This window comes from Martes martes (genome assembly GCF_963455335.1).
Source record: "Martes martes genome assembly, chromosome: 4".
Taxonomy (NCBI): Eukaryota; Metazoa; Chordata; class Mammalia; order Carnivora; family Mustelidae; genus Martes; species Martes martes.
Genome location: NC_137891.1, coordinates 44,369,888 through 44,387,423, shown reverse-complemented (window position 1 = coordinate 44,387,423; position 17,536 = coordinate 44,369,888). Strand labels below are relative to the sequence as shown.

The following is a 17,536-nucleotide window of genomic DNA, read 5'->3' as shown; positions in this document are numbered from 1 at the left end:
ATGGATCTCCTCCGGGAGGGGGTGCTGAAGAATTGATCAGGTAATTAGGAAAGAAGGTCAATCCCATTAAGTTTGAAGCTGGAAGAAATTTATGATTCTACATACTAGATTCTTAAAAATCTCTCTTTTGTTTTCTGACACAGGAACTTTGTGATCTTATAAACCTAAGAATCCTAGACATAGCTGGAAATTTTATTCAGACATTTCCATCAGGAGTAAGTAGAGTCTACATCTATTATAAGTGAAATATAACTTTGTTTATGCTACTGAAGTTAGAAAAATATGAGCAGTTGTAAAAGTTTGTAGTAATTGGAACCTTGGGTTATACAGATGACTCAAAGATTTGCTTTGTTCTAGAATTTCAAAACCTGTTCTCTCCCATTCCTTCCTATGTGTTCTCTGCCTGCTGAAATTGTTTGAACTAAGTGAACTCTGATTGCTATCATAAATATTTTAAATGTTTTTTATTTTATACTGCTTTGGTTACCTCAGACTTTTTTGAAAATATAACTTTCCAGAGCATACATTTTTATCCCTTGTAATTAATCCAAGGTGACAATTTTGTTAGTTGTTTTTGAGCCATGAACAATGAGAAATATACTTTTTCCCATTTGGAAGTGAATTTTGACTTTACTGTATTTCAAAAAACTGAGGAACAGTGGTCTTGGTGATGTTTGACTTTTGGGAAAGAAATGGCCTTTTTTCTTATTGCATTTTTATACCCGAGCAAGCTTAGTTCCACATGCAGGGCAATAATTAGAAGCTCATCAATCCAGAAGGTTTTCAATAAATAATTTTTTTCTTTATTTGACAGAGAGAAAGAGATCACCAGTAGGAAGAGAGGCAGGCAGAGACAGAGGGAGAAGCAGGCTCCTTGCTGAGCAGAGAACCTGATGTGGGGCTCGATCCCAGGACCCTGGGATCATGACCTAAGCTGAAGGCAGAGGTTTAACCCACTGAGCCACCCAGGCGCCCCTCAATAAATAATTTTTGATCTATTAAATACTTTAGCTGATTGATCAGCTCCAAACTGAGATTGCAGTCCTTTTTATCCTTAAAGAAATTTTTTACACTGAAAGCAACTTAAATATGAAAAATGAGTGTAAAGTCTTTTTTAGAAAAAAATGTGGTTTTAATTGTTAAAATATGTATAACATAAAATTTATCATTTGAACCACTTTTGTGTGCAGTTCTATGACACTAGGTATATATTCACAATGTTGCACAGCCATCATCAGCTGTTTCCAGAATTTCACCTTCTCCAACTAAAACTTTGTTCCCCTTAAACACTCTCTCTCCATTCCCCTCCCCCCCCCCAGCCCCTTGCAGCCACTATTCTTTCTGTCTCTACAAATTTGACATTTGGGAACCTCATTTCAGCACAATATACCTCATAGAAACATGCAATAACTTGTCCTTTTGTGACTGTATTGCTTGTTTGTTTGTTTGTTTTTCCCCACACATTTTATTTTACTTCATTTTATTTATTTTATTAACATAGAGGTCTGTGATTCATGTCTTACGCAATTCACAGCACTCATCATAGCACATACCCTCGCCAATATGCATCACCCAGCCACTCCATCCTGCCCATCCCCTTCCCCTCCAGCAACCCTTAGTTTGTTTCCTGAGATTAAGAGTCTCTTATGGTTTGTCTCCCTCTCTGGTTTCTTATTTCATTTTTCCCTCCCTTTTCCTATGATCCTCTCTCTTGTTTCTCAAATTCCTCATATCAGTGAGATCATATGACAATTGTCTTTCTCTGATTGACTTATTTTGCTTAGCATAATACTTTATAGTTCTATCCACATCGTTGTAATGGCAAGATTTCATTTTTGATGGCTGCATAATATTCCTGTGTGTGTGTGTGTGTGTGTGTGTGTGTGTGTGTGTGTGTGTTTCACATCTTCTTTGTCCATTTGTGACTGTATTTCACTTAAAAAAATGTCTTCACAGTTCATCTATGTTATAGGCTGGGTTAGAATTTCCTTCCTTCCTAAAGGCTGAATCATATTCCATTGTGCATATCTGTCACACTCTTGTTTATTCACTCTTCTGTCAGTGGACACTTGGGCTCCTTCTACCTTTTGGCTATATAGAATAATGCTGCTGTGAACATGAGTTGTACAAGTAGCTGTTTAAGTTTCTGTTTTCATTTCTTTGGGGCATATACCTAGAAGTGGAATTGCTGAGTCATATGGTAATTGCATGTTTACTTCTTCTGAAAAATTTTTATTTAAATTCCTGTTAATTACCATATAGGATAACATTAATCTCAGGTGTGCAATATAGTGATTCAGCATCTCCGTTCAACACCCAGTGCTCCTCACAACAAATGCACTCCTTAGAAATCGCCAAACTATCTTCTAAAAACACATAGTTTTGAATGTTTAATGATTGCATGTTATTAATATTGAACTTGTGAAGGCTATCATGTCTTACCATCCTGCAAGTCTTAGTTCACCTCTCTCTGTCCTGTGATGCCTTCCAGGTTTTCCCAAACAGTCTTCTGGTGCTACCATTTCTGTGGTACTGTTAGATTTATTCCACATAGTAGAATAATTCTTTTCAAGTCTGTCTTGCAGATAAACTGTAAGCTAAGTAAACTACTGAGTTTTTTAGTTCCCTCGAAACAATCATTTTTAAATCTTTAAAAAATCTTTTAAGCAGAGATCTTTCTCCAGCTCCTCTTTCCCTCAAGAGCCCAGTTATTTTTCAAATTGCAATCATTGGAAGAAAAAGTTGACCTGACTAAAGTGAGAAAAAGTTTTAATGATGATTACCAGGGGCATCATGACATTTGCCTTTGATATGAAGTGTATAACAAACAAAATATCTGCAAAACATTTGCAGACCTAACAGAAAACTTTATGTTTCTGTAACACTTGTGATCAGAATCCTCCATTAGTCTTAACTGCCTGAACGGTCATGACTGTACTTTTCAGATTGAGAAATGGCACTAAAAGTTATATTTCTAAAGCATTATTTTGCAATTATTTAGTAATTAAATTGCAAAGCGATTTTGCATGTTATTAAATATTCATAACAATTAGATTTTGAATAGCCTATTGGAAAAGACCAATCTGGTATTATTATTCCTGTTTATTACTGAGGCTCCAGAGAAGTAATTTACCTACAGCAGTGGCCCTTAGACTTGAGAGGGCATCAGAGTCCCTGGATGACTTGTGAAAAGGCAGAGGGCTGGCCCACATCTGTACAGTTTCTGATTCAGTAGGTTGGGTTGCCCGAGAATTTGCATTCCTGTTAAGTTCTCAGGTGATAATGACACTGCAAGTCTGGGGACTGCACCTGGAGCACCTCCGTCCGAAAGTATAGAGCAGTGATAGCGTTTGGACTTGTGCTCAAGATTTTTGGCTGCAAGCCCAGGGCTCTTCACATATTAGAACTTGCCTCTGAGAAAAAAAGAAATACTGAGGAACAAATTCTTTGAGTCATGAATGACAGTCGGGGCAGTCTCTGTTGTGCTACACAAATAAATGAGACCATTCTTTCATCTCACAGGGAGTTTGGGTTCCGAGAGTTTCCCTGTATCCTCAACTAAAATGACACTCAAGGGGCATTCCTTGAACAATACAGTGCTTACATACTCTGGAAGATTCTTTACACAGAAACTAGGATTTTGGTATGTGAACACAAGAAATGCCTATTAAGTTGGAAGCTGAGTTTTATATGTTACTCTTTTTCAGCCACTCTGTGGATGCACTTGGTGCATGTATACCATTGACACATCTTCCTGAACATTGATCTATCAGCCAATCTAAACATCAAAGAGATTATTAGCATGTAACTTTAAACACCAAGGTTTATTTTGGAGAAAATTTGGTCAAATCCATCATCATATAATGTGTAGTAGTCTCTAACTTTTGTCTTTATAAAGTTTTCCATTTACATCAGGTGGTTGTATTTGGAAGTGAGGCTCAGGTCTAGGTAAAATAGTTACAAGGACACATAATGTGATAACTTACAATATGATAACTCATGGGAAAGTGCTTTACTTTTCTAGGCATTGAGGAAATAGGCTTTAAAAGATGTAAACCATAGCTGATGCTTCATTTTCTAAAGTTGCTGTTTGCTTTCAGTTTCGAATTCATGGTATTAACATTCATGTGAAGCCATGGCCTCCATAAACAGGTTCTGTGTTGGAGTTAAGAATCTTTAGTATTTGTGTATCCCTAAGGTCTGTAGGCATATAGTGTTTTTATAAGAAGAAAACATACAAGGAGAAAAAGCCTCATGCAGTGGTGTTGTCATGAGAAAAATATGCTTGGACTATTTATGGGAGGGATAATAGTTATAGCACCTATTCCATTTTATCAGTGCCCCCTTTTTTCCTTCAAGAATTCTTCAGAGTCATCATAAATCAGGTTTGAGAACAAGGCAAACACTTTTCTCTTTCACAGTATGAGAAACATAGGAGAAAAAAAAATGTAAGTAATTTTCCCAGAAACACAAATCATTTGAGTGGGAAAGAGACTATTTGAATCCACTATTCCCAAACAAAAATTAAATATGCCTAAGTTAGCAATTTACCAGTTGTGTGACCTTGAGCACATAACTCAAGCACTTTGTGTTTTCTTTTTTTCCCTATGGAAATTGGGGATATTAATAACACTTCTATCATAACATTGTTGGGAAAGTGTCAGTCACAACAGTTTGTGTTCAGCAAATGCAGAATAAATAGATGATTAAATGAGATAATATGTATAAAGCTTTTACTTGTGGTTGGCCCATGGTAGATGGTAAGTATTATTTTCTTTTTATTTTAAAGCTTGGTCTGAGCTACCTGCCACTGAATCCATCCCAAATACAGGGACACTTCCACATGCGTTTAAAGCCATGAGAACACCTGAATGATTTTAACTTGACAATAGCAGAATAACCACCGATTTGTATGTGCAGGGATATACCAAATGGGTACAGTCTTATTAGCACCTTACTCTGCTTTCTGTTCTCCATGTGCTTTTTGCTTCAATAGCTGTTCCAAGTTATTTTCCTCTGCAGACCCATTTACAGTCTCCTGGCCTACCTTGGTTGAATAATAAGACAGAACCCAATTTCCCTGAAGGGGATCCTTCTTTCCTTGGATTGTCACCAGTGATTCTGTTTATTTCTGTCTCATCCTTTCACCCTGTCTCTTTTCTCACTTGCTTTCTGATTGTCACACCAGATTCCTCTGAAAATAGGACTCCTCATTACTGAACTCCCTTTTTCTTAGACCCTTTACTCAAATCGTTGCCAGCTACTTGTCCTAATGTCCTTTCTTCTCTCAAATACTTAGAGTTTAAAATAGTTTCTCTATTTGTAGGTAATGCTGATTGATTTTGATCCATGCTAGTCTAATCTCATCTTGTTATGGTGTCCTTGATTCCAGACACTTGCCTTCATCTAGCATGGCACAGACCCTGGCTTAGTGTCACTTCAGCCTCATATTTGTCTAATCCATAAAGCCTAAATATTTCACAAATGATGCCAGTGTCTTCTGTTTTACTTTTCTGTGCTTAATTCAAAGTCAAGTGAAGAAATATATTTTTGAATGACTCTTATCATTTACAGATGAGGTCACCTGCTTTCAACAGCATGATTTCTGTGTATGAGCAGACACATACAAATATGTACACTACATATAGGGAGGGCAGTTAGCTTTGGGTGGAGAGAAATAGTTCTGTGAAACTGACCAAACAAATGGAGAATGGTTATATAAAATTTCAAAATGTCCACAATCAAAAATTGCTTGAGTGGTCAAAAGCTCAGTGCAATCGTGGGAAAGGAACTGCCTGGGAAAATGAAATTGTGATGTTTGTCTTGTATCAAAATTTCTGTCCAAACTTTTGAAACTCTGTTGCAAGATGTTTAGAAAGCAGCCTAAAAGTTTAAAACTGATGTGCAGGGAAATGTCCATGAAGCTGTGTTCAAGGACATCGGCAAAGGTCTCCACCATCTAGTGATTTGGTTCGAGGTACCCACTTTGCTCAGTAGTCGGTGAGAAAGTCCATTCATCTGCCTCATTCCCTTTGCTTTTCTGCCCCTCAAACAGCAACATTAGAGGTGGACTTTGTTCTTGTTCTCCTACCTATAGTTTATTTTCTGTCTCTGTTGAATATTAAGGAAAACTGTACCCTATCCCTGAAGCTCATTAAGTCCTCTCTAAAATTTGACCTTAATTTGAAAATAGTATATTTTCTTTGGTTGTCGGTGCTGCCTTCAGTGGCTGAGTTTATTAGGAGATATACATTTAAAACAACATTCAGTGACCTTTAAAAAAATGGGATATAAGCCAATGCTTGCCTAATGAAAACCCCTTGTGGCCTCTGTGGTTTTATGTAAGTGATGTAAGCTTAGCTAATAGAGAATTAGTGAGTTCCAAAACTTGACTAAATGCCTTGCCTGTCACTAGTTTTACGAGAATGAGATCATGTTTTCTGCTGTTTCTTATATGGGGGGGGAGGCAGGGAGGAGAGTGTCGAATTATATGTGATTGCGTCTTTCACCCTTCAAATTCTAAAATTTCATGAGAAAGACTTTTTGAAATGAAAAGCATAGAGAAAATTCATAAAATATTACCCTGGATGCAGTGAGGGTTTTGTTAAAACTCTGGCTCAAAAATTGAGGGCTCCGTTAAGTTGCAGGTAAAACTGATATTCCCTGCTTAGCTAAAGTAAATACTCTTGAGTTCTGCCTTTTTACTTCTCTGTGTGCGCTTATCAGCATTAGAGATGGGCTGGTCCTGGATGACCGACTGTAAGTGCTCCGGAGTACCCCATTCTACATGGTATGGTGGGTGGTGAACAGTGTTTAATTCTTACTCATTACTTTTAGAAGTTTCTTGTTCGAGACAAGTGGCTAAGAGTGATTGAGGTGACAAAGAGAATGCTTTTTTTCTTAAATTTTTTTTATTAACATTACCGAATTTTTTAATAAGAAGATTATGATATGTATACTTTTTATTAATGTTACTGTTTTTTGTTTTGTTTTTTGTTTTTTTTTGAGATTTTTTTTTAAATTTCTTTTCAGCGTAACAGAATTCATTGCTTTTGCACCACACCCAGTGCTCCATGCAATGTGTGCCCTCCATAATACCCACCACCTGGCTCCCCCAACCTCCCACCCCCCGCCCCTTCAAAACCCTCAGGTTGTTTTTCAGAGTCCATAGTCTCTCATGGTTCATCTCCCCCTCCAATTTCCCCCAACTCCCTTCTCCTCTCCATCTCCCCATGTCCTCCGTGTTATTTGTTATGCTCCACAAATAAGTGAAACCATATGATAATTGACTCTCTCTGCTTGACTTATTTCACTCAGCATAATCTCTTCCAGTCCCGTCCATGTTGCTACAAAAGTTGGGTATTCGTCTTTTCTGATGGAGGCATAATACTCCATAGTGTATATGGACCACATCTTCCTTATCCATTCGTCCGTTGAAGGGCATCTTGGTTCTTTCCACAGTTTGGCGACCGTGGCCATTGCTGTTATAAACATTGGGGTACAGATGGCCCTTCTTTTCACTACATCTGTATCTTTGGGGTAAATACCCAGTAGTGCAATTGCAGGGTCATAGGGAAGCTCTATTTTTAATTTCTTGAGGAATCTCCACACTGTTCTCCAAAGTGGCTGCACCAACTTGCGTTCCCACCAACAGTGTAAGAGGGTTCCCCTTTCTCCACATCCTCTCCAACACACGTTGTTTCCTGTCTTGCTAATTTTGGCCATTCTAGCTGGTGTAAGGTGGTATCTCAAGGTGGTTTTCATTTGAATCTCCCTGATGGCTAGTGATGATGAACAGTACAGACAAAAGGTTGATATCCAGGATCTATAAAGAACTTCTCAAACTCAACACACACAAAACAGATAATCATAACAAAAAAAGGGCAGAAGATATGAACAGACACTTCTCCAATGAAGACATACAAATGGCTATCAGACACATGAAAAGGGAATGCTTTTTATCTTCAAAACATAGATACCAAAATTTAAGTAGCAATTCACCTCACTTGTTGAGAGAAAGGAAGCATAGGGTTATTTGCTCTTGGAGTCAGAGTCAGGGCTACTGGCTTTTTTCTGCCGTGTGATAGAAGCTGAGTTTAAATGATTTCAGAATGAGGGCCAGTGTTTTTCAAGGGGTAAACCTAATAAAAAATGAGAAAAAATTTAAAAAGGGACTTGGACTGAAATTCAGTAATGCAGGTCTTAGGCAGCCTCTTTATGCATTGATTTTGATTTAGATGGTGAGTTTTTTCTGCTCCACACAGCCACCCTGAAATGTAAACTCTGTGAAAGAAGAGATTTCTGTCTTTTTTTCACTGATGTATTCCCAACTCCTAGAATGGTGCATCCTGCAAGCTAGGCACCCAATAAATACTTGATAGGTGGTCCAGTGGGTGGATGGATGCATTGACTGGATATGGACTTGACCAAACAACCAAACATAATGGCTTTGTCTTGCTGGAAAAATCAGAACTGATTGGTGAGAATGAGTAAGAAAAAAGTTGGTCTAAGGCAGTAAATTTCAACCAGAAAAGATTTTGCCCTTTGGCGACATTTGGGAGTATCTGGGGACATTTTTGGTTGTCACAACTGAGGAGATGCAGTGGTACTGTCAGCATCTAGTGGGTAGAGGCTAGAGATCCTGCTAAATGTTCTATCCTGTGAGGGAGAGTCCCCTGTAACAAAGTATTATCTGGTCTAAAATGTCAGTGTTTTGGTTTGGAAATCCTGGTTTTAAAGATTTCCTATTTATTCCTCTATGTTTTTCAGATTGTAATCCCTATGAAATATATCCTTGTCAAATAGATTTGAGAGTACCTAAGAATCGACAGTGGTGCTTGTTAAAATTTTGATGTCTTGGCTCCATGCTTATGTATTCTGAATTATGGCAAAAAATGCTTTTTGCTTTAAAGTTGAATTGTTTTATATTAATGTGGCTTTATCAGCTACATATATTTGGATTCACGTTTGCAGGATACATCTATTTTAATTCCTTGCTTTCAACCTTTCTATATCCTTAGGTTTTGGGTATATATTTCTTATAAATAGCATATGACTCTTCATTTTAAGAAGCCAGTGTGATAACCTTTGTCTTTAAATTGTAGCTTTTAGTTCATCTAAATTTAATGTAGTTACTGATTTATTTCAGGCTTGCTCAGTATCTTCCTGTATATTTGTAATTTGTTCTGCTAACTCTGTGTTCCCTTTTCTCTTTTCTCTTCTTTGATATGATTGGAGATTTTTGTGATTCCATTTAAAAAAATCTTTGTAAGGCATTTAAAAAAAGATTTTATTTATTTATTTGACAGACAGAGATCACAAGCACGCAGAGAGAGAGGAAGGGAAGCAGGCTTCCCGCTGAGCAGACAGCCTGATACGGGGCTCGATCCCAGGGCCCTGGGATCATGACCTGAACTGAAGGCAGAGGCTTTAACCCACTGAGCCACCCAGGTGCCCCGTAAGGCATTTTTATACAGTTTTTTTATTCTTTTAATTTACTACCTTAAAATTAAAAAAAAATCCTACTTGCTTTATGAAAATGTATTATTAATTAACACTTATACCCTCCTCTTAGACAATGTAAAAACTTTACAACACTTTATTTATAGACCTCTATTTTTTTTTAAAGATTTTATTTATTTATTTGACAGACAGAAATCACAAGTAGGCAGAGAGGCAGGCAGAGAGAGAGAGGAGGAAGCAGGCTCCCTGCTGAGCAGAGAGCCCGATGCGGGGCTCGATCCCAGGACCCTGAGATCGTGACCTGAGCCGAAGGCAGAGGCTTTAACCCACTGAGCCACCCAGGCACCTCTATAGACCTCTATTCTTAGATATTTTATTTGTATTATAATTTTGTATTTTAAATATAATTATATTTTATTTTTTTTAAAGATTTTATTTTTATTTATTTGACACAGAGAAAGAGAGATCACAAGTAGACAGAGAGGCAGGCAGAGAGAGAGGGGGAAGCAGGCTCCCTGCTGAGCTGAGAGCCTGATGCGGGGCTTGATCCCAGGACCCTGGGATCATGACCTGAGCCGAAGGCAGAGGCTTTAACCCACTGAGCCACCCAGGCGCCCCTATAATTATATTTTAAATATAATTTTCTATTTTAAAAGGTTTTACTATTATTTTATACAGGTAGTATTCATTTAGATTTATCTGCAGGGTTCATATTCTTGTTGTTATTCATTTCTTCCCATCTCTCCATTCTTCCTTTTGGGATTCTATATTTGTTCCTAGCTCGAGTCACATTTTTTAGTTCTCTTTAAAAATGAGTCTACCCTGAACTCCAGTTCTGACATTTTACTTATACCCATACTGATTAGGTCCCTGGCAGTCAGTGCTGTCTCTTGTTCTCTTTTTTGAGGTGAGTTTTTCCATCTTGTAATTCTTGTTGATGTGGTGTCCTGCAAAACCAAGGGTCCCTCATCATGGAGCAAACAGACACCCCTGGCCCAGAAGTCTGAGAAGCTGAAGGATCCTGGGAAGGTGGAGGTGTGGCAGGCCTGGCCATTGCCGCACACCTGGAAGGTGAGCCAGCGGATAATTCAATTACCATGTTCTTACTGCCCAGAGGAGTGCTCGGCAGATGGTAACCATTCAATGTAAGCTTTCATCTCATGATCCTGAGATCAGAAGTTGGATGCTCTACTGACTCAGCCAGCCAGGCACTCCAATATTACAGTTTAAGAATCCTCATCATTTTCACATTTTTGAACTCTAATTTTATTTGCCACAATTTATAAGTCTTCTATCATAAGCCACCTGAAGTTCTTGGAAGATAATTGAGAAATATTAAAATACAAACCCAAACAAAAATAAAAACCTAAGCCCTGGCTGAATAGGTATCCCAAGAGACTTCCAAATCTCCCTATATTAAGTTACAAGGCATTTAACATTTTATTTATAATCAGCAGTGAGGGTTGGAGGCAAGGGGGTCACTTTTCTTATTATTTGTATGACTTTTATGAGGCAAGGACCAAATAAATTTATAGAAAACTGTTTACTATATAAATGTTAGCTTTCTCTCTCTCTTTTCCCCTCTAAGCACCCATATGCAAAAAATCACACTAGTATGCAGAGAAGATATAATGGGGAGGTAGATATAGTGATTAGTGACAGTAAAGACTCAAGGTTCTAGGACATAATGAAGGGAAAAAAATCACTTGTATATCAAGATGACAGCTACCCAGAGGTGTCAGGGAACTTGGCCCAGAAAGTGGTTCTTTTGTTAGTGCCAGGGCAGCTTCCCTTTGGGAAGTCCTGGCAAGAAACTTCCCTGGACTAGATAGAGTGTGAGAATTGGGGGAAGACCTGTCAGGGTTGGACAAAGGCCATCACGGGAGGGATGCTCCTCCGTTTGTGATGTATTGTTATATTGTTAGTAAGAGTTTCATCTATCTGGGTCACAGATACTGGAAACAGTATTATGCTAAGGGAGATATATAAAAGTTACTATGTAAAAACAAACAGTGATAACTAATATGCTTTGAAAATTATGTATTTGGTTTTATGTTAAGCACTTCAGAAGCATCATCTTATTTAATCCTCATTATAGCTCTGTGAGTTGGGTTCTTTTGCTATTCCCATTTAATAGATGAGAAAACTGGGGCTTTGTAAAGTGATTAATGTACCTGTAGCAGAGCTGAAATTCAAACCTAGACCACTTCAAAGTCCAAATATTCTTAATTACTGGTAGTAATTTATATGAATATACCATGCTTGATTATCATAGATTGTTCATATTTGTCAAGATTGTATATTTCTTTTAATTTTTGTGGAAGGCTTGGCTGAGTTGAATTTGCCAGAGAAAGGACTGATCTCTGAACCCTCTACCCCTGCTGCATAGCCCCCTGTGCTCCTGTAGGCTATGGCTAACTTTAGGAAATTGAAGTCAAGACCCCTGGAAATGTATTCTTCAGGAGAACTAATAGCATAATTTCACTTGAGATGAGGAATGGAGATTAGCATTTGATTCTGCAAGCTCTTGCTGAAATGGGCTTTTTGTGCTTTGTAATTAGGAGGAACAATTGGTAACATCTAAGTCCCTCTACGAAAGGGGCTGCTAACCTTACTATTGAGGGAGAGAAAACATACTGGGGTTGGAGCATATTTTAAGATAACGTGTGGGAGAGTCTGATGCTGGCATTCCTTGGTTAAAGGAGGAACTTCAAAGAAACTGCAGGTGTGACTTTCTGGGAGGGTAGACTAAAGAGAAAACAGAACTATAAGTCAAGGAACTAATTCCATACTGAAGACACTGGATTTGTAGAAGGCTTAAGACAGCTAAGTGGTGCAGTGGTTATCAGGCAACCCACTCACAGGTGGGGAGACAGTAGGTAACGTTGAGGAAAGCTGAGTGTGTGGTGATCTTGCCTGATTTGCTTGCTGAATAGTCGCAGTTTTTAGTTACTGGTTTGCCCCACCCTTGTTGTGTGATCCTTGTTCAAATATTTAGAGATTTGCAAAGTGGGGAATGCAAGAGGAGGGCACCATGCTGAAAACTGAGTCCCACAGAAGCAGCAAAATAAGGACCACTCCAAGGGAGAGAAGTCTGGGTTACTTATGTAAGTGCTTTCCGCATGAATAGACTAGGAAGTGGGATGGGAAGGAGATATCCAGTGGTGTTAAATGTTTGACAGCTAGCTCTCTTTGTGGCATCCGCCAAGTTCGTGGGATAAACACTCCCACCATAGCCTGTATCAGGTTACCAATATGATATCACTGGAAGCCAAATTGAACATTGGTGCCTATAATTGGCTTTCCTGATCTGGTACCAGTCAGCAAATCAATGGCAGTAACCTTAGCATACTAGTAAAGAATTTAAAGAGATTATATGTCTTTCTTTTGTGTCAGAGATTCTTAATATATTAGCTTTGCTGTTTACAAGCTGTCTATTCTTGGGTAGAGATCCTTTAGTTCCCTTAGTCTCATATCCTTACTATTAATTCATTTATTAAATATATATTTACATATCTTTTGTTTGCCAGGAACTATTGTTCTAGGCATTCTGGATACAGAGGTTAGTAAAATAAACTCTGTAGCCTCTTGAATCTTATATTCTAGAGGGGAAGACATAATAAACCAATACACAAAAAATAGAATTTTAGGTAGTTTGTGAAGAAAGCACACAGGGCATTGTAAGCCCAGAAGGGGAGATTTTGTGGATTTGTGTGTGTGTGTGCGCGCGCGTGCGCACACTGCTCTATTCTCAGTGCTTACACCATTGCAAGAACAAATCAGCATAAAGGAGGGTCTGCTACTCTTAAGTGTGGCTGACATGCAGTCAGAGAGACTGAGACTGAGAATGAGACTAGAATGATACACACAACCATGTGGCAGGTGCTGTTGGGAAGCTGGTTGAAGGCTCCATCTCAAACCCCCTTCTCTTGAACTACTTTTACGGGGAGTAGCCATGTGTCACAGTTCTGGCCGGAGAAAAATAAATTGAAATCTTTTAGGTGGAGTTTCTGGAAAAACTTTTATTATTTTATTATTAACTAATGTTAATAGTTGTCAGTAGACACTTCTTCAAAGCTTCACTTATATTTGAAAACAGAAAGCAACACAATGCTTAGGAAAAAAATCTGACATTTTATCAAGTATTATTCTTTTTGTCTACAAACTTCAGTATACAAGCAAATTGTTGAAGAGTCAATTGATTGAGTTTTCTAAAACAAAGGAACATGTGAACATGTATGTGTGAACATGTGTAATTAAAAATAAAAAGTAGTGAATGCTCTAAGCAACCTAACCAAGAAAGGATATTTGAAAAAAAGAATTTAGGGTTTTATGTTCCTATAGCTGATGCAGTGTTTCTAAACCCTTTTTCATTATTTTTCCCCTTCTTCCAGAAGCTTTTTAGACATTTTTTTCCCCAATAACTTGTCCCCCATCCCATTACATTTTAGTACTGGAGAGAAACTGTATATATGTTTATATTGTCAGGTAGGATTGAGTTTCAGAGGACCACGAGCCATTTTAATAATATCTAAGATTGTTTTGCCTCCCCTATAACCCATTTCACCTCCTTAGGGACCATATCAGCCCTCACTATTGAAATTCATGAGCTGAACCAGCACAGAACTTGAAAAAAATATTTCTTACATTCTTACTTTTATATCTCATGGGCCAGATATGTGGGAGAGTTTTCAAACTTCTGAGAGAATCTTAGAATCAGCACAGATGTTGAGATAGCTTTTTTGAAATCCTTGAAATACTTTTAGTCCTGGGAAAATTTTATCTACTTTGGGAAGCTGTGTTTTTGGTCTTTCAACCCAGTACAGAAAATCTGTATTCTGGTGCTACCATTCCCAAACACATCTTCTGAAAGTTTGCAGTTCAGAAATCAGAATTGGGGTGATGTAAGTTTGATCGTTTTGGGAAAAAAAATTGGGAATTTCTTTTCACTCTGAATTATTTGGAAAATAGAGATAAACAAAAAGAAGATAAGCAAAATTACACACAATCTAAGCATGATGGGGCTGGGGGAGGGAGGAATGCTCGTACCTTAACATGTTAGTTTATTTTTTTCCTATTCTTCCAGGTTTTTTTTTTAAGGTCTGTGAATGCATGTGTGTATGTGCACATATAGATTTTTATAAAAAATTGGAATAGTCAGACATGCTAATGTGTTAATATTAATATTACTCATACATATTAGTGTATTATTCATATGTACCTGTTTTATAATTATTTTATAATATGCCTTTTCAACTTCGATTGTAAACATTTCCCCATTCCTTGAAGTATTTTCCTCCCTTTCTATTTCTTTCTCTCTTTCTTCTTTTTTTTTCCACATTGGGTATCTAGATTTATTGTGGAACTTTGACTTAATTATTCAATATTTTTTATCTTGGCCTACTTTGTACTAACTTTAAAAAAGTTATAGCTGACATTATTTTCAGGTGTACAATGTTACACTAATTCCACGTGTATGATGTAGTGATTTGACTCTGCCTCTCTATATCTAATGGGTAGGTGCATCATATTGGTTTTGTTTATATTTAAGCAGCCTTCTATGTTTTGACAGGTAGGAGATTTCAAACTTCTTGCCACAACTAATGTGCTTCAGTGAATGTCATTATAACTAATCTTTGTACATACCATTCGTGAGTCCCTTAGGAAAGATTCATTGAAATGTAATTGCTAGATCCAAATTATGCAAGCTTTTACTGCTTTAATAAATGTTGCAAGTTTTGCTTCAGAAAACTCGACATTTTCAGGTTTTAAAATGGGTTTTTATTCTTGCTTTACCTGGGTAATATTTCACATACCTCTTTAAAAATATTAATTATACTAATTACTTTAGAATCCTGTCCTATCAGCTCTATTTCTTCTGATGTCCAAATTCTTTTGAAAAAAAGAATTTAGGGTTTTATGTTCCTATAGCTGACGCAGTGTTTCTAAACCCTTTTTCATTATTTTTCCCCTTCTTCCAGAAGCTTTTTAGACATTTTTTTCCCTAATAACTTGTCCCCCATCCCATTACATTTTAGTACTGGAGAGAAACTGTATATATGTTTATATTGTCGGGTAGGATTGAGTTTTAGAGGACCACGAGCCATTTTAATAAGTAAGTTGTAAGTTCTTGCCTCCATTATTTCTAATGATATTGACACCCAGTGATTTTCAGGTAATTTTATTTTTAAACTTTCAGCTTATTTTTGAATTTGGCACACTTGAGACTTCCTGAAAGCTGGCAGCTATCTTTGCAGTTCACTTTATGGGTGAAGATAAAGTTCTTATAGGAGTTTGTATTGGTCAGTGACAGTAGAGAAATGGTTGAGAAGATATTCCTGCAGGTATAATGCATTCTGATAGCTGCTCATTCTTCCCTGTTGCTAGCCACTCAGGGTCCCTCTCACATCTCTCTATTCAAAGCACTGCTCCTCTTGGGCTATAGGTGTGTGGAAGTCAGGGAAGGGAGGTATGAAAGTGAGAGGTGGAGTGTAGCTGTGAGATAAGAGTGGGTGGTTGAGTCCATAGGATCTACCAGCTTCTTAGTAGGGTAATCCTTCTGTCTGTTGTTTCACTACCTGTTCTTTTCTGGAGACCTTTCCTACCTCTGTGTACTGAGTTCCCTCAGTTACATTTTTTGTGTGTGTGGAAATTTCCCCCTGGGCTTCCATTGCATCCTGGGTTGATACTTCCTTCTTCAAATGATAACCTTTTATAGATAGTTTCTGCTCCAGTGAGAATTTCTCGTCCTGTTTTTAAATGGCCATTTATTTTTTATTTTAAAAGGTATCTTTGTATCATTTTTAGGATTTGTCGTATGAGGGGGACATTGCTGATTGTGCTCAGTTTTACCATCTTGCAACTGGAAGTACTTCTATCAATTTGCTAATACATTTTCAGCATACAAAAATGTCTTTACCCTTGTCTGGTAGCACTTAAATGAAGCAAAGTATTGGGGGGGAAAAAGGTAGACAACATAATGGCTGATCTTAACAAGCCAGAAAAACAGTAAATGTGACTTGCCTATTTTAGACAATGGACTGCATGTTGGTGTAGTACCTAATTTTTCTAGAATGTGTTTAAGTTTACCACGTACTTTATACTTCCTCATTTGACTTCACAATCAGTGAGATAGTTATTGTTATATTTATATTTGTTATATTGTTATATTCATGAAGAACAGGCTCAGGTACTCTAAATGACTTGTACAAAGAGGGTGTGTGGAAGAAGTAGATTTGGTCCCAGTCCCCGGCCTTTAAGACCAATGCTTTCTCTGTTCTGTAACTAAGTATAGATTTAGTTATATGAAAAGCTTAAAAGAAAAGGTGTTTTAGTTAAAATAACGGTGACTTAAGGGTAGGTAAAGAAAAGCATTCAAGAATTCTTGAAACATTGATACCTAATTTGAATAAAGAAGAGCAAAGATATGTAGAGTGGAATTAAAGGTGTTTTTACCTTTGAGAAGCTTTATTTAAGACCACTTTGGGGTTTGCTTGGAAACCAAGGCAGAAGCTACAAACTGGCATTCTTTCTTCAGTTCTCATCACGAATTTGGCCACTAAAATTTTAATTTCCTGTCAGAATAAAAAAATGGAAGACCAAAGATCTCACAATTGGTTTTCAAACCATAAACAGCTTTCACAAAATCTTTGAATATTTTTCTTCTGGTTCACTACTCTGAATTGTTGACTGGTCTGAATAAATTTTAAGATGGAATTCTTCAGTTTAAATTGTAGACTATCTCAGGGCAGAGGTTGGGAACTTTGATTTCTTTGTTATTCCCCAAGGAAAGTGCCTTTTATGGTTGGGTTACTGCTGATGACTACTTTTTATTGTAACCAGGTCTGTGAGGTTTAGAAATATGGATGAAAGAATATTGCTGGGTATATGGCTTCCCTATCCAGTGGAGAGGTGCTAATTACATAATTTGCTTTCAGAAGCCTGAAACTATTTCTAAAGAGTGTTTGAAAATCTTAGCTAGATTGAGAAAAGGGAGAAGTAGGTTTTTATGTTTTGCAAAGGATTCGCAGAAAAGCCCCCAAGAAGGTTAGTTGGAGTAATTCAGAGACGGTGG

At 37.5% G+C, this 17,536-nt stretch overlaps 1 protein-coding gene across 2 annotated transcripts in view; it reads left to right on the top strand.

The window, feature by feature from the left end:
• Nucleotides 1-17,536, top strand: part of LRRC69 (leucine rich repeat containing 69) — a gene marked incomplete at both ends in the record, with an annotated part of 99,786 nt that overhangs the window by 49,859 nt on the left and 32,391 nt on the right. Inside the window, one exon of one of the 2 annotated variants that reach the window (XM_080801911.1) lies at nucleotides 144-215. The exons of the other annotated variant lie outside the window; for it this stretch is intronic. Within the exon in view, the coding sequence (XP_080658037.1) occupies nucleotides 144-215 (72 nt within the window). The remainder of the gene's footprint in view (nucleotides 1-143; nucleotides 216-17,536) is intronic. 2 annotated transcript variants of the gene reach the window in all.